The 22,376-nt window shown below is 40.0% G+C and overlaps 1 protein-coding gene across 3 annotated transcripts in view; it reads right to left on the bottom strand.

The window, feature by feature from the left end:
* The window catches only part of Slc9a6 (solute carrier family 9 member A6), a 60,215-nt gene that overhangs the window by 19,157 nt on the left and 18,682 nt on the right, over nucleotides 1-22,376 (bottom strand). For all 3 annotated transcript variants that reach the window (XM_028889881.2, XM_037199033.1, XM_028889880.2), the window contains 6 exons: nucleotides 20,759-20,864; nucleotides 13,228-13,369; nucleotides 10,731-10,836; nucleotides 10,367-10,455; nucleotides 7,126-7,239; nucleotides 275-386 (listed from right to left, as the gene is read on the bottom strand). In XM_028889881.2, coding sequence (XP_028745714.1) covers nucleotides 275-386; nucleotides 7,126-7,239; nucleotides 10,367-10,455; nucleotides 10,731-10,836; nucleotides 13,228-13,369; nucleotides 20,759-20,864 — 669 coding nt within the window. The remainder of the gene's footprint in view (nucleotides 1-274; nucleotides 387-7,125; nucleotides 7,240-10,366; nucleotides 10,456-10,730; nucleotides 10,837-13,227; nucleotides 13,370-20,758; nucleotides 20,865-22,376) is intronic.

Raw genomic sequence — 22,376 nt, 5'->3', positions numbered from 1 at the left:
ACATCCACCTGCAGGTTTTTCTGTGAAAATGTATTCGTCTCGTCGTCATCGTCTTTAACTTCTTTACTTTGTGTGACATATTTTGAAATCAAAGATTTGGAAGCATAGTGTGAAAAGTTCCCACAGAAGAGAATGGGAACTGATAAGGAGTTTTCTATTTGAGGACTCAGTTTCAAGGTTTCTGACATAGTACCTCAGTCTCAGACTATAGAAGTTAGCATATGTGGTGTAAATGGTAGCTTAGGGGTAGATCAGAGAAGAAACTGAAACTTACCAGCAAACATCATCATGTGCTGAAAATTTGATCCAATCTTACTTCTTCTACCCAAATTAAGTAAGAGAGACAAGGGGTAAATATTGGCAGCTCTTCCCAAGAAAATAGCAATCTAAAATCATTAAGAGGTTAAGGATCGTTTGTTTTACTACGGGGAAGTTAAGCTGTACACTCAAGGTGGGGAGTAAGTACCCTGTCTATTGACAACACTGTCTAACAAAGTGTTGTCTGCTAGAACGGTCCATCTATACCTACAGAGCAACTGGACTACAGTCAGGATTACTGGGGAACTGCCACTTGATTTTATTCCATTCCAATGAATTTAAATTGAAATCATCAGGCCTGGAGAGATGGCTCAGAGGTTAAGAGCACTAGCTGCTCTTCCAGAGGTCCTGAGTTCAATTCCCAAGAAACCACATGGTAGCTCACAACCATCTATAGTGGGATCTGATGCCCTCTTCTGGCATAAAGTTGTACATGCAGATAGAGCACTCATATACATAAAATAAATAAATCTTAAATTGAAATAATCACACGTGGCTAGTAGTTAACAGACTTGATAGTGAATGTCTGGCATGTAGGAAATTCATTAAGTGAAGAAAATAATGTCTAAACGAGGAACTTTTTTATTATTAACATCACAGACACATTCATTTCCATTGCAGTGTTGAGATGAAGAAAAGTCAAGCTGGCTAAACTGCCCCTTCCTTCCTAAGAATACAAAAAAGGGCCGCTCAGTCGCTTCATGTCCCTGAAATTCCTGCAAAGCCCTGCTGGGGCTCACTAAATGTGTACTTCCAACCTGCACAAAAGGTCAGATTTCATGTCAGTTCAGGTGGGTCTTAACTAAGAAACAGTTTGGGTGATTTTTTTTCCCATTCCTTGTCTACAGAAACCTGTACTTTATAATTGCAAATTTTACTGCAGGGTTTACATCATCATCCCCACCACATTTCCTGAAAGGAATAGAAAGGGAAATGTAATATTAAACGCAAAGCAGCATGGCTGAAACAGTGCTGATGTAAACACCTTTCAAAAAGAGAGTGCAATTGCTAAGGCCAAAGGGTGTGTGTAAGACTCATATACTCATTGCCTGGGCATAAGAGGTAGAAGCAGGCCTGGAGAGATGGCTCAGAGGTTAAGAGCACTGGCTGCTCTTCCAGAGGTCCTGAGTTCAATTCCCAGCAACCACATCGTGGTTCACAACCATCTAATGAAATATAGTGCCCTCTTCTGGTGTGCAGACATAAATGCAGACAGAACACTACACATAACAAAAAAAAAAAAAAAAAAAAAAAAAAAAAAAAAAGAGGTAGAAGCAGGAGGGCAGGAGTTCAAAGTTGGCCTTGGATGAAAAGTGAGTTTGAGGCTAGCCTGGGCTACATGAAACCTCATTCCCACCCACCCACCCCCAAAAAAACAATGAACAACAACAAAAAAATTCACCAAAAAAAGGAGAGAATAAAATGCTTGTTGATGGAGTTGATTTCCAGGGAAGTGCTAGTTAACAATACTAGCACTGGCATATAGCCAATATAGCCATGTACCTCGAAACATTTCAAGCGAATAGTGCTTACACCATGGTGGTCCTGTATAATAATGGAGCTGAAAGATTCTTATTGCCTAATTACATCTAGCGTAACCAGGCCTACTATGCTGCCTCTCATATACAAGAACAGCACACACAGTTATGTGTAGTACACAGTAGCTGGTAATAAGTGATTATTACTGGTTTTACATATTTACTATATTATGCTTTCTGTCATTATTTTAGTGTATTCTTTCTACTTACCAAACAGAGTTTGGATTGGGGAGATGGCTCAGTAAGTAAAGTCTGACAAGCTTAGGTCAATTCCTGGGACCCACTTTGTGGAAGGAGAGAACGGAGTCTTAAAAGTTGCTCTCAGACATCCACACATAACCCATGGCATTTGTAAAGATAAGTCTACTGTGAAATAGCATGCAGCAACAGCCTCATATATCTCATGTTTATCAACTGTTCTAACTGTATGGACAAGCTTCTTTGAATAACTGACTTATATTATGTAGGTTTTATGTAAATGTATTCTATGATGCTCCCACAATGACAAAACTGCCTGATGACACACTTCTCCAAATGTATCTCCACTTTTAAGCAGCACATGAGCATCTACATACACTGCAACTGAACAATTAAACAACTGAATGGAAGATGCTAGCAGTCAAGTTCTTTATCCTGGGAATGAAAGTGTCCAAACCAACAAGAAGACAGTTAATGGTAAGAGAAGACTGGTAATGGTAAGAGCTTACAATTGGAGACATCAGTACAGACTCATGACAGGAGATGCCGATGGTTACAAAGAGAAATATTTATGGATGTGTGTATATGTATGTGACTTACTATACACATGGATAATACCTTCCTCTGTCCATGGGCAGGGTCTAGAACAGTGGTTCTCAACCTTCCTAAGGCTGTAGCCTTTAATACAGTTTCTTATGTTATGGTGTTCCCCAACCATAATATTATTTCATTGCTACATAACTGCAATTTTGCTACTCTTATGAACCGTAATGTAAATATGTATTTTCCAATTGTCTTAGGTAACCTGTGAAAGGGTTGTTTGACCCGCAAAGGGGTTGTGACCTATAGGTTGAGAACCACTGGTCTATAAGAAAGAACATCCAGTATCCTAAGTATACCCAAAGCCCAGATCTTGGTTCCCAATACTATCTTCCCAATAAAAGGAACCAGAGCTCCTTGGAGAAATAGATAGTTCTTGGGTATAAAGTGCACAAAATGAACAGAGGCATCTTATACTTCCAGAAATTAAGAAGTGTTAAAAAACAAAACCCAAGTCCCCAAAGCACGACGACAAGGCATGTCAAATGGAAGCAGGGGTCTACCAAACAAGCTTCTAATGGCTAAAATTGGGACAGTTTGAACAACAAACTTTAAAAAATGTTGTGAGTAATCCAATGCATAAAATAATAAATATTGTTCAAATAAATGATGCCAGAAATAAACAACTGGACAAAATATCAAGTGAGGGAGAACAGATAAATCTCCTATGTAAAGAACTACAAGTAATTTCGTAAACATTTAGTCCTCAGGGAGAGGAACCCTAACTCCACAGTCCCTAAATGTGGGCTGCATGGGGTGACTTCTTTTCCAAGCAGGACAGGATAGAAAAAGATGAGCAATCCTGCAATGGGGAAACCTGGCAGCCATGTGACTAAAACTAACAGCGCCACATTAACATGTTAATAAATACATGTCCTCGACACAATGGCAACGACACTTCATTTCCCTAGTATTCCTCCTCAAAATACATGTTACCCAGTGTGACCTTGGGATAACATGAGACAAATTTCAATTGAGGAACACTTACAAAACACCTGGTCAGTACTCTCAAATTGTTCAGGGCTCACTAAAATTAAGGAACAACTGAGAAACTGTTAGTCAGATGGAAACCAAAGAAATCTACACAGCAAATGTAATGTGCTGTCCTGGGTAGGACCTTGATATAGCAACAGCATGCTAGAGGAAGGCCATGAGACTCAAGATGAGCATGAAGTTGAATTAATGGATCGCTACAGGTATGTTCCTTGTGACAAATGTGCTATGCTGATATGAGGTGCTAACAGGGAACTGGAGTGTGAGCTATAGGACAGCTTTCTGTGCTATCTTTATTATTCTTTTCATAAATGTAAAATACACTAAAATTTAAAATGTCATTGGAAGTAATTCCATTAGAAAAAAGAAAAAGAAAATGTAACAGCAGCAAAAAGGTATGGGAGGCAGTATGGCAAAGGCTGCTGGTTTTCAAAAATCTGTACCTAGTCTTTTCTTCTAAGCACGAGACCCTCTTCCCCTTTAGCCCCAAGTTTTGAGTACACAGCCACCCAGATAAAGAGTATGATTCTTAGCTTCCCTTGCAGGTAGGTGTTGCTGGCGTTGCTATGTGCAAGTGGTGTGTACACTTAAAGATAATTAGGAGGCACAAGGGTCAGATGCCACGGACCACAAGAACTTGGGTAACTCCCTATGGAGAGCAGAACCAAGGCTGCCCAAGTTCATAACAATTCCATAGTCACACAAGCTCAGACTTTTACATAAGAAAAAAACTTGTCTCATTTAACTCATTTAAACCTGGGTCAATTTGAGTCATTGTCACACAAAACCAAATATAACCCAGGCTACCAGAGACAGGATGGCTTTGATCTGTTAAGAATCATTTTTCCTTTTTTTTATATTACAATTCCCTCTTCCACCCCTTCCCCCACCTCCCCCTCAGGCTACTTCACATCCATTCCTCCAAAAGGGAAAGGGCTCCCATCCACTCCTCCAAAAGGGGAGTCAGTAAAGCCTGGTACATTCAGTTGAGGCAGGACCAAGCCCCTCCTCCCTGCATCAAGGCTGTGCAAAGTGTCCAACCATAGGTAATGGGCTCCAAAAATCCAGCTCATGTACCAGGGATAGATCCTGATTGATCCCACTGCCAGGGGCCCTCAAACAGACCAAGCTACACAACTGTCACCAACATGCAGAGGGCCTAGTCCAGTCCCATGCAGGTTCCACAGCTATCGGTCTAGAGTCTGTGAGCTCCCCTGCAAAAAGAATCATTTTCATAGATTCTTTATTGATAATCTCAAGTCCTAACAAACTCAGAAACCTTGCAAATATTTAACCTTATTTCTAGGTTAACTACTATAGATTAAACTACTGTGGCTACTCAAAAAAAAATTCAACTAGTGATGAGCTCTGAAGCAATGTCTTCAGGCTTAGGTTCTCTCTTATTGACAGGACTTTGCTGTTTTGCTGGAAGACTGCAGAACAGCATTTCAATAAAATCTCACTTTCTAACACTGATCTTGTGTGGTTTTCATTTTTTTATTTGCTGCCTGTCAGAATCTGGATTCCTAAGTGTTTTTAATGCTTCTTTTGAAAATCACTTATTTAAGTATTCATTTCCCTGACCGCAATCTTTCCTTCCACATCTCAAGTACCTGGTTCTGATGGTTCAGCTCCCTGGGCTCTTCAGTCCAAAGACCACTCTAGTCTTGCCTCTGATGGTCAGCCCCCTTCTTTCTTTACTTCACTTCTTTTCCATGTGGTAGAGACACTCTTCCTACAGTCTACATCTATTTTGTTCTTTTCTCTTTCCATCACAGTCACTCAACAAAACCACAAACCTCAATGGGCCCAGTGTTTCTTTTTGTTCTGTGCTTACCGTTAAGTCTTCCTGGACAGAGTCACGTGACACAGAAGATTGGTATCTTGCAAGTACCTATTCCTCAAAGTCAAATGGGTCCCCATTTAATGCTCAGCAATCAGATTGCAATTCTTTGATTGACTTTCCCCTAACTCCCCATGACTACTTCATAAACTTTCTATCTTCCCCCAAACTCTTATCTGTGGGAGCCAGCCTCCAAGATGATCCCTAATGAGCCCTGCCTCCTTTTATACTGTGTGATCCCCACTCACACTGTACCACAGTTGGTCTGTATGACCAGCAGAATATTGCAGAAGTGATGATGAGATTTCCCTTCCAACATTGGTCTATAAAGGGCACCTTGGCTTCCATCCTTAGACTCTTTCAGCTCTCTCACTGTGGGAATCCATGCTGAAACTTCCTCTAAGGCTAGGTCCTACAGAAAGATGGTCCTTTCTGTTGACAGCCATATGAGTGAGGTTGGCATGGCTCCTCCAGCCCTAGACCAGTCCTCAGCACCATACCAGCAAACCATGTCACTGCAAGGCTATGGAGCCAGAATTCCCAGCTAAGATATGCCAGGATTCCTAACCCGGATACCATTTGAGGTAAAGAATGGTAAGTTTCCAGGTTATTTCTTACACAACAATTAACTTGTACACCTGGCTATCCTACTCTCAGCAGGCAGTATCACTTCCGACCTTATACTACAGAAGCCATCAGCTAGGAGCTCCACTTTCTCACCGTATCTCCTTCACCAAGCGGGGAAGCTGCCCTGCGCAGAGGCCAGTTTCTCTATAAACTCCAGACGCCACCTGTCCCCATCTTGTCATGAGGATGGCTTTCATGCTCTCAGATTCTTTCTTTCAAGTTGATTTTGCTTTTTATTTATTTTATTACATTTATTATTCATGCCACAAGTGTGGAGGTCAGAAGCCAACTTGCAGGCGTCTGTTCTCAACTTCTATCCCAAGGGTCCCAGGGAATGAACTAAGATTATCAGTCATGGTGACAATCATCTCTACTCTCAGCGACACTTTGCCAGCCCCTCAGGTTGGCTTTAATGGTGAAAGTGCTCATTTAGATGACATAGAAAAGACGGGAAAGAATATAGCCTTACTCAAGTTTCCTCATCGAGGCCGCACTGCCCTGTGCCATAGATGCTAACTCTTCCCCATAGTCAAGTTGCTCTCTCTCCTTTAGTAACTAAGGACAGTTTTTGTTCCTTCTGTTGTGCTGTGCTGGAGACGAAAGTCAGGGGTTTCCTAGGGAAGCAGCTTGCCGCCAAGCTACCTCACTACTCCACTTTCAAATTTGATTTTGAGACAGGAGTGTGTTACGATGGCCTGACACTTCACATCTTCTTCCCACCTTCACAGTGGTTATAGTCAGGTGGCACTGTACCTATCGATGGACAAATACTTTTACCTTTGAGGTTGGCAGAGAGGTAAGAGACTTCTGTCATTCCAATCTGTCACCATTTTTGTGCAATAAATTCAAATAGAAATAGAACGGGAAAAATGACTAGAATGGAATTGGGAAAAACGGTTGATATGCTTACTTGTTTTCTCAGAAAAAAACCCCACACATTTAAATATTTTATCAACCACATGAAGATCTCAATTAAAAATTTCAAAATAGACACATGATAAAGGATACAAATGCTCCTACTACAAATGTTGGGTTGAAGACATGGTTCTGGAAGGTGAACAGCGTCAGCCCCATGTAGGAGAAGATGAAATTCTCCGCTAAGAAATTGAGAAGCTCAAACAACTGAAATGAAATTTAAAAGGTTCCAATAAGTAAGTGTCACACTGAAAACGTGAGTAACAGACATTTTAAATATGTAAAGCCCATATATACACCTGAAAGCATGTGACTCAGAGGGGAACACATGTAGAGATGGTGTTTCCAAACCCACAGAAAGAGCCAGAATGGTGTGCCCTCCTGTCCTGTCCCCCCAGCAGCTCCCTTCTCAGTCCTCCTCATTGGCTATTCTTCTCGTCCAAACCCCATGTTTCTTTTGAAATGCCCTAGCCTAGCTTCCATCACTTTCTGTACATGATTCTGAAGCCTAAGTGGCAAGCACTTCATGCCCATTTCTCACCCCCCCCTCCCCAGTGAACCTCTCTTAAAATGAGTTTCAAGATACTTTTCTCTACAAATTACAAAACACAGTTGAGCTACTCTTGCCCTGGCGGAGGATCTTGCATGACCACTGTTATATCACTGGGTGCTGTCACCTTTACTTTTCACTAGGTCTTAGTTTCTCATTTTATGGAAACAGGGCTTCTCTTTGATAGTATGAACCTAGCACCCTCCCCTGATGCCTGTCAAGGTCTACCCATTCACATCCCTGTTTCCACTGCAGGGGTACGAGAATTTTCCAATAAAGTGAAGGCCCTCCAGCAGCTCTACTTTTCCTTGACCTTTCCCAGGAGCCATCTGCCCCACAACAACAGGAAAGATAAAGAATCTGAGCTCAGGAGTCTAAATGCCTAGGCTTAAACCACATTTTTCCCTACTTGCTAGCTCTATGGCTTTGAGCAAATTTGTTGGTGTTTTTGTTTTTTGTTGTTGTTTGGATGGGATTCTTGGAACAGAGTTTTACCATGTAGCTTAGGGTGACCTTGAATTCCAGATTATCCTCTTCCATTCCCTAAGTGCATGTGTTTATGGGTGTGCTGTGTTGTGTATATGAATGTAGGCACATATATCACAGAATTCGTGTGAAGTTCAGGTGTCAATCTCAAGTATTAGTTCTTGCCTTCCACTTCTCTGAGACAGGGTCTCTCTGTTGATTTTTTTTTTTTTTTTTTGCTGTGGATAGCAGGCTAGCTGACTGTCATGTTTCTGGAGATTTTCTTGTCTCTACTTCCCATCTTCTTTTAGGAACGCTAGGCTTATAGACACTCACGTTATGCATCCAACTTTTACATGTATTCTGGAGATTTAAAAGTCTCCACACTTGCATGGCAAGCTCTTTGACCTACTGAACCAGCTCCCCAGTTCCTAAGTGTTTTTATTACAGGTACACACCATGCCTGGCTTACTTACTCTTTTTAAAAGCAGAGTTAGAAATGTTTTTTAAAGCAGAGTTGGGAGGTCTGGGGATACAGCTCAGTGGTAGAACACTTGCCCACCAAATAAGAGGCCCTGGGTTCAATCCCCAAAACTGCACAAAAAAGCAGAGTTGGCTTATTACCCAAAATAAGAGCAAACAATAAAATAGGTATATATTTTTCTATGAATGATTTAATACATTCTATATCCTATTTGCTTGCTTAATGGCTGTAAGTACAGTTTCTTTCATTATTACTATGGGCCTGATTACCATACTAAGCAAAGACTCCATGCACACTATCACATTTTAATCTCATGACTCAGGACAAAAGTACTATTATATCTCCATTTTTAGAGTATAAAACTGAAACACGGAGGAATTCTCTAACTTCTTCCTGATCACATACATAGCCAGAAAACAGTAGAATCAGTGTTGAGAGCCACAGTGGATCCAGAGTCTCAGCTCTAATTCTGAATGCAGGAACTGGAAAACCCCATGAGGTGCCAGAGAGTAAATATTATAGGCTTTGCAGGCACAAAGTCTCTGTCACAACTCATCTTGGCCAGTTTAGCAGAAAAGCTGTATAGGCTATATATACATTAAAAGATGAGTGTGGCTCTGGCTTGAGAAAACTTTAGTAATACACACTAACATTGAGTTCCATATAGCTTTCATTGTTTAAAAAATATTCTCCTGAGCTTTTCTTAACCATTTCAAATTATAAGAATGTTCTAGTTCACAAAATAGCCAAGACCAAATTTAACCTAAGGACTACATCTGTTTGTACCAGGCCACCCAAATCCTTCTCATTCTTTAGATGCATCGTTTCTACTACGAGAACATCCAGTTCCTCCAGCCTCAAACTGTTTACTGTCTTCCCAGATGTTTTGTACAATGTTCCAAGTCCATGCACTATGATTCCTTCTGGTTATATGTATTTTCTGTATGCAAGTTTCATGTCACCAACAAGCTCTTAGCTTGCCGTTTTTATGCCCTACCTTGCCACCTAAAAAAAGACCACTCCTCTGGCTATTTTACAGCTGTACACTCAGTGTACTAAATTATTTGACAAAAGGGATTTGTAACCTCCATATAAATGCTCTGGGGAGGAGCCTAATTTCTTTTGCAGTGTTGGGGAAAGCATGTAGCTTGAGGAGGGGGGGATTACTATTTTGCTTTACTATTGGTCCTTTCTAGACTCAACTCATCTTTTCTAGCCTTCTGCAAAATTGGAAGTTCCTAGTTCTTACTACAGTCATCCAATATGCCCACATTACTATTGTAGACATTACAGTTCACTTATTAATTGGTCTTCTATGTCTCCTAAGACAGGAAAACGATATGCCTAACTTCGTCAGGATTCTTTTCAGGTAGCCTGTTCATGTGGTGCCCAGTCAATGACAGCCCGGGCTCCTGGAAGGAGCAATAATACAGAGCCTGGATGAAGAGTGCAGAAAGCTTAGTCTCTGTGTAGCTCAGCAGATCCAGATAAGAAGTCAATCTTTTCTACACTAACAGCAGAAACTCTGATCAAGTCACAGTGGGCCTTCAAATCATTCCTCTTAGCAGCCACTGGATTAGGAAGATACTAAGAGAAGGGGAAGCCACTTGACTAGTTTTCAGAAGTCCAATCCTAACAGCCTCTGGTTACTCTGCTGACCGACTGCTGCCCTAGAAGCTGCTACCCTGCAACCTGCCAGCGCCAGCCATTTCTAGAGTCAGGGGAAGAGAAGACGTTAGTTTGAAATGATCACAAATATTTAAGTTGAAAATTAAAACCTTTTGTTTTGCCAAGAGAAGGAAAATGTTATTCACTGTTTATAAAGTTTCTCTTACCTGCTTCGTTCTATGCTGAGACTCTGTGGACAAATTATTGTACGTATAATGTGCCTGTGTGATTCCACAAAACAATACTGCAACCACACCTGCAAAGACAGAAAAGTCCAATTCACAGAAAAGGCAGGCTCCTAAATTTTATACAAAGTCTCCTATTTTACAGAAGTAGATTCCATGCATAGTGTTGACCTTTTCATTTACTTTGACTTATTTCGTTGGGAGGAACCAATTCCTTGCATTGAAGCTCCACCTTGACTCCCAACCATAATGAGTATGTTCAAACACTAAAGGAGTTGCTTTACTTGGAAAGGAGCTCTCTAAGTCACTCCTCATCGGGGTTTACAATGCAAAGAAAGTCACCTACCTGTGAAACCCCAGGCTTCAGCCAAAAGGAAGGTGCTCCAGGACATCAAGAAGAACAGACCCGTCTCCAGCAGCTGGAACTCCCGCAACTTGGTGAACTTTGTCACGTAAGACTGTTAAGCTTGGTAACAAGATCTCATAGTAACACACAAATATAACTAGAAAATAATAGTTCAAGGTAGTTGTGAAAGTTCAGGAAGGGTTCTTGACCCTCTCTAACACAAAAGGCACAGAGTAAAATGGTAAGAAATTCTTAGAATGAAATCTTACGGAGCTGCCCTCTATCAGTGAGAAAATCTCACAAATTAGATGTTCCTACTGATTTATGAGTATGACATTCTGCCTGAAAACACTTAATAAAAGACAGAGATGAGATTAGCACACTGAAACACAACCGTGCCAAAACTCCATTCACTTGTGGCCCAAAGCATGACAGTTTCCATAATTACAACACAGAGTTTCACATTTATTTGATCTTCTAACTCATCTGCAATACAAAGCCTTCATCCCATGATGAAGAACTGAGGCACTTCACTCCTTTATACTATCTAAAAAAGTGTATGCTGGGTGATTGTGGAAGAGCCTGTGCCAAGTTATGATAAATCTAGGGCTAGAATCTAGAGTCAATCCATAAACTAGCACCATAACAAATAATAAACAAGATACACTTCCTAGCCCTGAAGATCTTGTAGCAGAGAAGAGACACAGCCTGTACTGGCTCCCTTCAACCCCCCTTTTCTGCCCTTTATGCCTCAGTTCACCAATTACAAAGCCATGAATGATAGCTGGGCATGGTGGCTCACACCTTTAATCCCAGAACTTAGGAGGCAGAGACAGGAGGATCTCTATAAATTCAAAGCCAGCCTGTTCTACAAAGCGAGTTCCAGGACAGCCAGAGCTGTTAACACAGAGAAATCCTGTCTCAAAAAATCAAACCAAACAAACACAAAACTCAGGAATGTACTCTCTTCCAGCATAAAACCAAGAGTATTCAAAAAGAAGTACACATATGTTTTACATGAAAGTGTCTTAAAAGATTTTTAATTGGTTGAAACTGGAGAGGGCTCAATGTTAAGAGCACTCGATATTCTTCCAAAGGACCTGAGGTGGGTTGTGAGGGTGGCTTACAACCACCTATAACTCAGCTTTTGGGGATTCAACACCCTCTGCTGGCTTCTGGGGACACCTGCACACATGTGCCATACACTCACACATACACAGAAGTAGAATAAAAACATAAATCTTAAAAAAGATTTATAGCTAGTCCTACTCAATTTTCCCAACCGTCCACTCTCCTACACTGAGATCCAGGGTTCAAATGTCAACACCTCTATCATATTTGTGTCTGCAAGGCAGGAGCCATGTTTGTCTTATCTTTGATTCCCAGACTACGGCATGTGGATTGTAGCAAGCAATCAGCAAATGTCTCCTGAATGAATATAAGAATCATTTGCCCTGTATTTCTCCTGGCTAGCTAGTGACAGTATCAGGACTACAACTCAGGTCCTCTGGACTCCCAGGCCAGGGCTCTGGATGAACACGTGTATGTGCTCACGCAGGAACCACACTTTCTGTTGTCCTGTTAGGCACGGAGAAAAGATTGACAAAGATGACCAGCAGCAGAGAATACCCAAAGACTTTGGGGAGTCTATTTACTACACACCAATTAATCTAGAACTTCAAAATCCATCCTCAAAGGGATAGTTGCATCTAGTCAAAGACTCTTCAGTGACAGTTTAGGGGCAGTTTAGCATTGTGGTACAGGACAGCAATTCTAGCACTAAGTAGGCTAAGGCAGGAAGACCATAAATTTGAGAACAGCCTGGGCTACCATAATAAGATCCAGTCTCAAAAAAGAGAGTAGGGGCTAGTGAGATAGCTAAGTAGTTAACAATACTGGCTGCCCTTGAAGAGGATCTGGATTTAGCTCCAAGCACCTATACCCTCAGCGGCTCCAGTTTCAAGGGATCCAACATCCTCTTTTGGCCTCTGCAGGCATCATGTATGCACACAGTGTACAGACATACATACAGGCAAAACAGGCATATACATAAAATTAAATTAAAAACATAACAGGGGGTGAGGGATGGGGATACAGTTCAGTTGGTAGAAGGCTTGCCTGGCATGCACAAAGCCCTGGGTTTAAGCCTAAACACTGCACAAACTGGGTATGGTGGTATATGCCTAGATTCCTAACACTTGGGAGGAAGAGACAGGAGGACTAGAACTTCTAGGCATCTTCAGTTCCATAGGAAATGCAAGGCCAGCCTGAAATACATGAGACCTTGCTCCCCACACAAGTTTTAAGGCACTGAACCTATGCAAAACAATGGAATTTATTAAGTGAATGTGTAACAAAGATTGCTTCTTGTTTTCAGAAAAACTTGGTTAAGACTAGTAACTATAAAGCAATTCCAGCCATGGAACTAGGGAAAACCATGCCTCATTAAACTACCTCAGTAGGTTAAGAGGACAAAATACAGAGAATAAAAGGATATTAAAGCTGTCACCACTCCTGTAGCAGCACCCATTGCAAAAGATCCACTGAAGATCCCAAGGAAGATTCCAATAGACTTGAACATGGCTGTGACATCAAAGGTGTGGCTATTGTCTCCAGCTGGTTGGTATGCCACTATTGAGCTATAAAAAAAGACAAGATTGCTCTCAATTCTAGTAGCAACTTTTACTTTTAAAATATTATCCAAATCTGGATATAATAGCATACACCTGCAACCTCAGCATTTGAGAGGCTAAGGCAGGAGGAACTCCGGTTCTAGGATAGCCTTGGCTATACAGTGACAAACTGCAACAACAACAACAACAAAAACAAAAAAATGGAAGCATTTTCTAGTACAGAACTTCAATGACAAAATCAGAAGAAGAAAGAGACTTCCAACTGCTGTGAGATGTCTTTCTGTACACTGTGAATATGTGTTGCTCTGATTGGTTGATAAATAAAGCTGCATCGGCTTATGGCAAGGCAGCTTAGAGACAGGTGGAAATCCAAGCAGACAGACAGGAAGAGAAAAGAGAGGCAGGGAGATACCATCCTGCCATCCAGGGAGCAACCATCCATCCAGGGAGCAGCATGTAATAGCACACAGGTAAAGCCATGGAACACGTGGCGACATATAGATTAATAGAAATGGGCTGAGTTTAGTTATAAGAGCTAGTTAGCAAGAAAATTGACTCATAGGCCAGGGCCATGCAATTCATAATTGATATAAGCCTCTGTGTATTTACTTGGGTCTGAAAAGTTGCAGGACCTGGCAGGGCACAGGAAAACTTCCAGCTACATCCAACTCTTTGTATGTGAATTACAAAGGGCTACAAAAAAGAATCCCACAGTATAAACAACTAGCAAGAAAACATAGCTTTCAGGAAGGAGCACTATAAAGACCACTATAAAGATCTCTACTTAAAAGTTGTACCAAGCCTTTTCTTCTTCATCCTCAATACTGAGCTATTCTCTCTCTCTCCTCCCTCTCCTCTCTCCCCTCTCCTCTCTCCCCTCTCCCCTACCTCTCCCTCTCCTCTCTCTCCTTCCTCTCCCTTTCTCCCCTCTCTCCCCTCTTCCCCCTCCTCCCTCTCCCTCTCTCCTCTCCCTCGCTCCTCCGTGTGTGTGTGTGTGTGTGTGTGTGTGTGTGTGTGTGTGTGTGTGATTATGTTTAAGAATTATCTGTTCTGCCGGGCGGTGGTGGCGCACGCCTTTAATCCCAGCACTCGGGAGGCAGAACCAGGCAGATCTCTGTGAGTTCGAGGCCAGCCTGGGCTACCAAGTGAGTTCCAGGAAAGGTGCAAAGCTACAAAGAGAAACCCTGTCTCGAAAAAACAAACAAACAAAACAAAACAAACAACAACAACAACAAGAAAAAACAACTATCTGTTCTAAGCTGGGCGGTAGTGGCACACGCCTTTAATCCAAGCACTGGGGAGGCAGAAGAAGTGGATCTTTGTGAGTTCGAGGCCAGCCTGGGCTACCAAGTGAGTTCCAGGAAAGGTGCAAAGCTACACAGAGAAACCCTCTCTCGAAAAACTGGGAAAAAAAAAAGAATTATCTGTTCTGAGTGCTCCAAAGCCCTAATATACTAATGAAAATAAACAAACCCTACTTGTTTCCTGAAGAGGCATACAAATATAAAGAACATTGCTCAATATTCAACCCCATTGCATATGGTTCCTCTTATGGGAAAATGAAGGATTTTTTTTTCCAACTTTTAAAATGCCAGAATGGGCCAAATGCCTAATATGTATTTATTCATTAAAACAGACTTCTTTAGGTGGATGGGCTCAAAAGGCCTTCCAAGGAATTAGGACCCACTCTGGAGGACTTTGGGCATACCTAGCTGGATCCTCCACCCTCAACTTAAGAAAGAGTCACTCTGAACCAAGTCAAGCCAGGCAATGAAAATGAACAATCTCTGCTTTGAACTCAAATTCCAAACCTGGTCTGAAAAGAGCTTCTTTTATAACAGTCACCCGAGGAAATAGAAATGACCAAGAAAACCACTTTTACCAGAAGGTCTCTGCTAACAGTGTTTACTGTTACTGAATCACTTCTCATCTCAGTTAATTAAGGTACTGAAAAGTACAGACTCAAAGACACTATATAAGTCATATCAAAAAAGAGGAAGAAAAACACATTCCTAAGAATATAATGAATTCACCCTGAGCTTACTACAATTATTTTCTGGTTCAAGCCTAAAAAGTGTGTTACCTATACCATGTATGACAAGTTCTTTTTATATCTCCCAGATTAAACTGTTAAAAACCAAGACCAAAGTATGATTTCCTAATTAGTATCTATTTCATTAAAGCACATCAATTTCTAGTAATAGCATTAAGAAACTTCTAACACTCAATCTGAGTTGAAATTTTTATACATCTGTGTTTAAAAGCTCAAAGTAACTAGATCACTTTGGAACTAAGAGAGTATACATTGTTTTGATAAATGTGAAATGGCTTTTAATAGCACGATAAGTTTGCATATACACAAAAGGTCACACCATTGTAAGTGTGTGTGGTGGAACACTCTTTGTACACTGTAAATATGTATTACTCTCATTGGTTAAAAAAGAGCTAATTGGGCCGGGCGGTGGTGGCATACGCCTTTAATCCCAGCACTCTGGAGGCAGAGGCAGGCGGATCTCTGTGAGTTCGAGGCCAGCCTGGTCTACAAAGCTAGATCCAGGACAGGCACCAAAACTATACAGAGAAACCCTGTCTCAAAAAAAAAAAAAAAAAAAAAAAAGAAAGAAAGAAAGAAAAGAAAAAGAAAGAGCTAATTTGCCTATAGCTGGGCAGGAAGAGATTGGGTGTTAGAGCCAGAGTAGGAGGACGCTGGGAAAAAGAAGGGCAGAGTCTCCGGAGTTGCCAGCTAGAGGCAGAGGAAGCAGGGCATGTACAAAATGAGGTAACAAGTCAAAAGCCATGTGTGGCAGCAATAAAGGAATAGAAATGGGTTAATTTAAAATGTTAAGAGCTAGTAAGTAACAAGCCTAAGCAAGCAGCTAAGCACTTATAATTAATAACAAGTCTCTGTGGTTATTTGGGGAGCTGGCTGGTGGGACAGAACTGACTGGCAGGACAGAAAAACTCCACCTACAAGTGTGATATGACTATGCTATGTAACATTAAAATACATTCTACAGGAAGAAAACCATACTTCTCTACTGCAACCTTCATCCTCTTTGATAATATTTGTTTTCAAAATATTCAGTGAAACATAATATGTATGCTCTGCCTCCTCAAGTTGCTCCCTTTGGATTAGTCTAAATTACAGTTTCATGCTAATCATTATTTTATTCTTTAATTACTAAAATGAAGAACACATGATGGACTTGTGTCTTCTGTTTTAGGCAAATGCTGGCCTCTGGGTTGAAATCTTGACTCATTTTTTTTTTCCATATCAGGACACATTCCATCTTGTAGCATAAATATTTACATGAATACTTTTCAAAAATCCTAATATTAATGCAACATATGGCTCAAGGGAAAATCACCCCATCATCTACTGCCTTAACAGATGTGTCTTTTATCCTTCTGTATTTATTTTCTCTTTTTGTCACATGCATAATGTTTTGAATTCTTTATGAGTCATGGATCCATAAGTACTTTAGTCTGGCTTTGAATTCACTGTGTAGCTGAGGATGACCTTGAATTACTGATCTTTCTGCCTTTACCAGCCAAGTACTGGGAATACAGGTATGTACCACCAGGCCTAGTTTTAATGTAGTACTAGGGATTGAACCCAACGCTTCATGTGTGCTAAGCAAGCAGTCTATCAACTGTGCTATATACCAGCCCATACTTTTGAACTCTACTCCTTCAATGAGCAATGAAACCAAAATATTTAAGAATTTAAAATGGTATTAGCAGCATAATTTATTTAACCATTTGCCCATTGCTAGACTTTAAAAGTTGCTTCTAGGGCCTGGGGATAAAGTTCAGTTAACAGAACACTTGCCTAGCATACAAAAGGCATGCAAAAGCCCCTGTTTTTTCATTCCTGTACAATAGAAAATAAAAACAAAAACATAAACTGGATTTTCAAAAACTGCTCCTAATATTTCTTTCTTCAACAGCATGGAAGAATATCTTTGTGACTTTTATATATTTTAGTCTACGCCTTTGTGCTATTTTCATCAAAACAGAGCAATACTGTAGCTACAGTGCTGATCAAGTGCTTCCAAAACAGCTTCCATTTCTGGAGAGAAATATGGCAATATTTCTCTCACTTTTAAAAAGGTTATAGCCATTGGTGCTGTGAGATGGTCTTTCTGTACACTTTGAATATGTGTTGTTACTACTGGTTAATAAAGAAGCTGTGGCCGGGCGGTGGTGGCACATGTCTTTAATCCCAGTACTTGGGAGGCAGAGCCAGGTGGATCTCTGTGAGTTCGAGGCCAGCCTGGTCTACAGAGTGAGCGAGATCCAGGACAGGCACCAAAACTACACAGAGAAACCCTGTCTTGAAAAACTAAAACAAACAAACAAAGAAGCTGTTTTGGCCTATGGTAAGGCAGGATAAGAGCCAGATGGGAAATCCAAGAGAGAGACAGGGAGAAGAGGGCAGAGTCAGGGCAGACACTATCCAGCCACCCAAAGAACAAAATGCCAGCAGACTGGTAATGCCATGGCCCCATGGCAAAAATAGATTAATAGAAAAAGGTTAATTTAAGATGTTAGAGCTAGCTAGCAATAAGCCTGAACCATAGATCAAACAGTTTGCAATTAATATTAAGCCTCTGACTGGTTATTTGGGTACCAGCAGGCGGGGAGAAAAGCTTCTGGCTACACACTGGCCTGTAAATTTTACTTTAAAACATATCTTTGGAATCAACAAGATAACTCAGTGAGTAAAGGCACTTGCTGCCAAGGCTGATGACCTGAGTTCAATTTCTGGAACCTACATGGTGGAAGGAGAGAATTGGCTCCCACCAAACAGAAACAGAAACAAGTTCCAAAATAAATTTTATAATTTTAAAAGGGTTGCCTTAATCTGTTAATTGCCAAACAGTTCTCTCAGAAAGGCATTCTCTCCACACAAAATTGCCTTACAGAATATAAACAGCAATTACTAAACTAAGGGGATGCAATACAAGTAGAGTATACTTAACACCCTTTGAAACACATCAAAGGTGAATGTAAAATGAGTGTCAATGACCTTTATCATGTCATGTTTCTGAAATACATAAATTAAAATTACACTATCCATCTATTCCTCCTTTTATATAGTATACAACTTTTATTTTGTACCTATCTTCATTGAAGGTACTCACAGTTAGCATCAGCATCAATATTAGCTATAGCCATTAGGTTTCATTTCTTAATTTAGTTATAAAAATTCTGGCAATAGATACAGCAGGGAAGGAAGCAACACTTAAACATAGAGCATTCACAGAAAGGGATTTGAACTTTAAAATATTGCTATCCACATCATTGAAGGGGTTAGTGTTTTATTTCTGAAAGGGTAATTTCTCATTGCGCAGTAAGGCAACAGTGGTAGTCACGCTGTGCAAAACAGAATCCATGACTCTAACAAAGTAGAAGTAAGGAGAGAAACTAAAGTCATGAGAAAATGTAAAGGGTTTTTCTTCTTCTTGCTCATGGCAAGTTTTAGCATAAGGTGAAGGTAGCTGCCCATGTGATTGTGTATGTCCTTAGTTAAGAATGAGTTCCTCGGGGCTGGAGAGATGGCTCAGCGGTTAAGAGCACTGGCTGCTCTTCCAGAGGTCCTGAGTTCAATTCCCAGCAACCACATGGTGGCTCACAACCATCTGTAATGAGATCTGGTGCCCTCTTCTGGCCTGCAGGGGTACATGCAGACAGAATGCTGTATACATAATAAATAAATAAATCTTAAAAAAAAAAAAAAGAATGAGTTCCTCAGGGGTACAGAACATCTTCCACCTGCAAACACCTTGTAACAACACATACAGTAATTTCTATACTTAGATAAAAGGCATTGCTCATTCAACAATTATCATCAAGAAAAGTACATTTGCCGGGCGGTGGTGGCGCACGCCTTTAATCCCAGCACTCGGGAGGCAGAGGCAGGTGGATCTCTGTGAGTTCGAGGCCAGCCTGGGCTACCAAGTGAGCTCCAGGAAAGGCGCAAAGCTACTCAGAGAAACCCTGTCTCGAAAAACAAAAACAAAAAAAAAAAAAAAAAAAAAAAAAAAAAAAAAAAAAAAAAAAAGAAAAGTACATTTAACACCTCTAAGATAAAAACATATGGTAAACAAGAAAAATGAACTGAACTACAATATAGTTTCTCAATTATCAAGCTGGCAAAAATATAAAATCTGGAATAATAGTTTACTGGGGAAGCGCTGAGGAAAGATAGTCTCATACGGTGGTTCAAGTATAAAATGATACAATCCTCTAACTGGCAACTTGCCAATATTAAATAAAACTAAAATTTGTCCTTTAAAGCAACCACAAATCCCAGTCACTTCTGAAATTTATTCTACCATATACCTATGCCTATGCCAAATGAAGAAAGCTCTAGGTTAAACATTGCAACTTCCTTTGGGAAAGCAAAGGAATAAAAGTTTTTCAAATATCCAGTAGTAAAAGATTGAGGGAGAGAAAAAAGAATTACAATGCAGTTCACAGAGAATACCACAAGCTGCAAAGAATAAAAACATCTTTTGATGTGAAAATATAGCTAGAATACACCTATGAATAAGCTACTTCCAAGATAAAAATTGAGTGGCTGGGGATGTAGTTCAATGCTAGGGCACTTACCTAGCAAACACAAGGCTACAGGTTCAATCCCCAAAACTGCCAAAAGTTAAAAATAAAAACAGAAATGAGGCAAATAAAAATATATCCCTATCTGTGATTGGATTTGAAGAAACAGTGAGACATGAAAGAAACTTTTTTATTAAACAGTTCTCAGGAGCTAGGAAACCAAGGATTAGATCATAAGAACAGAGTTTCTCTTTTTTTCTTTTGTATTTTCCTTTTTTGGTTTTTCAAGAGTTTTTTTTGTTTGTTTGTTTTGTTTTTTTGTGTAGCCTTCACTGTTCTAGAACTCGCTCTGTAGACCAGACTAGCCTTGAACTCAGAGATCCACCTGCTCCTGCCTCCTGAATGCTGTGTGCTACCACTGCCTGGCAAAGAACAGAATTTATATACAAACCTTTTCATGCAGTTTTGAATTCAAAACTTAAACCTAAGTAAAAATGTATTTGTGTTATAATGTTAAAACAGATAATAAAATTACAGACATTGAAATGACTATTATATAAATGCATGGCAAACAAAAAAGCAGAAGGAACAGTCCTGGATTTTTATAGGAATTATTTTGATATGATGGGAATATATATCAATTTTTCTTTCATTTTTTTCCATGCATTTTTCCAAGTTATCTATAAAATGTATGTTCCTAGCAGAGCAAGGAAAAAAGACTCATTGTTTCAAATATTTCTAGTCATAATGTATTTTACTCAACAACTGACGTTCAGCAGCTAGTACCCTTGCATGTACCATTCCGAGTATAAAAAGAAAATTGACACTCACGAGGACAGCACTATGGCAACGGCATCATTGAGGACACTTTCACCGAAGAGAAGAGCATAGAGTTCAACGTCAACTTGAAGTTCATGGAAGATGGCGAGAACAGTCACTAGTAGATAGAAAGAATCAGAGGAATACTTAGACATCACAAACACAGCATATGTCCCTCAACAGCTATTAGATGGTATTTGGAAATTCATGTTTTCCTTTCTAACATTCTCTTACTGAATTAAAGATTTAGTAATTTTCTGACACTATTTGTTCTTAATTGGCTACATGTAACACCACCTTTCTCAAAAACAGCTGAAAATAATCTTGAAGGACTGAGTTGGCTTACCGTCTTCATGCAAATTTGAAGAGTCTAGTTTTGTACATTTATTTTCTATAAAGAGTATATTCAGAATTTTTATAGACTAAGTAGCAGCTAATCTTTAATAAAGAAGAAAATATGAAAGCATCTCTTTCTGTAAACACCCCTTCTCCCTTGGAGCTTTACGACTCACTTCTACTTAACTTGCAAATTGAAACCATACCAAGTTTAGTAAAGCCCTCAGGAAATGAAATTGCAACTTTAGCTTTTTGGTTGGCATAAGATTTATGACCAGAATAACGGCTGCCATATTTAACTGATGAAGAAGCCAACTATCAGGATATTACAGGGTAAGAAGGATAGAAAACACAACACTCCCTTCTTTTGGGAAAGCAATTATATTAGAAAATCAGATAAGACTGATACGTTACACTGTAACTTTCATTGCTGGGTCACATATTGCTCACCCATTAAATAAATCCAAGCAGATATGAAAAATTAATATAGCCAGAAATGAGAGCATTTTCAAAGAGGAAACATAAAAACAGAAAGCTTGTGTTTTAAAAGATATAATTTATATTGCAAAACACGGGAGCAGACATATCAACATGCAGATATGTCATATGTCTACATATATATGCATGAAATTCTGAAAAGCAAAGAAAACCTGGGGGCCAGAAGTGACTCAGTGGTTAAGAACACTGGCTCTTCTTCCAGGGAACTGGAGCTCAATTCCCAGCACCCATGTAGAGGCTCAAAATAGTCTCTAACTCTAGTTCCAGGGGACCTGACAACCTCTTCTGGCCTCCTCGAACACCAGGCATGCACATGGTGCACAGATATTCATGCATCTAAAACACCCATGCATGTAAAACAAAGAAAAAAATTACAAATCTTTTAAAGAAAAAATTATTTGGGGAGATTTTATTTTATTGTTTTATTTTATGTGTGTAGATGTCTTGTTTGCATGTATGTCTGTGTACCATGTGAGTTCCTGGTACAGATGGAGGCCAGAAGAGGGCATTGGATCCTCTGGCATTAGATAGTTATGAGCCACCATGTTGGTGCTAGGAATTGAGCCTGGGTCCTCCAGAAGAACCATTAATGCTCTTAACTGCTGAGTCATCTCTCCATCCCCAAGAATGGATGTCATAAAGATTACCCAAAGAAAGAAAAAGGAGAGTGGAAAAATACTGTCAAATTTTGAATAGAGAACCTATGGCTCAAACCTCTAGAAAGATAATGCAAAATAATAGAACTAGAGAAAGTGCCTACATAATCTAGAAAAAAAATCTGTCAAACTTTATATAA

Source organism: Peromyscus leucopus, chromosome X, assembly GCF_004664715.2.
Source record: "Peromyscus leucopus breed LL Stock chromosome X, UCI_PerLeu_2.1, whole genome shotgun sequence".
Lineage (NCBI taxonomy): Eukaryota > Metazoa > Chordata > Mammalia > Rodentia > Cricetidae > Peromyscus > Peromyscus leucopus.
Note: the sequence above shows the minus strand (reverse complement) of the source record. Positions and strands in the feature narration are given on the sequence as shown.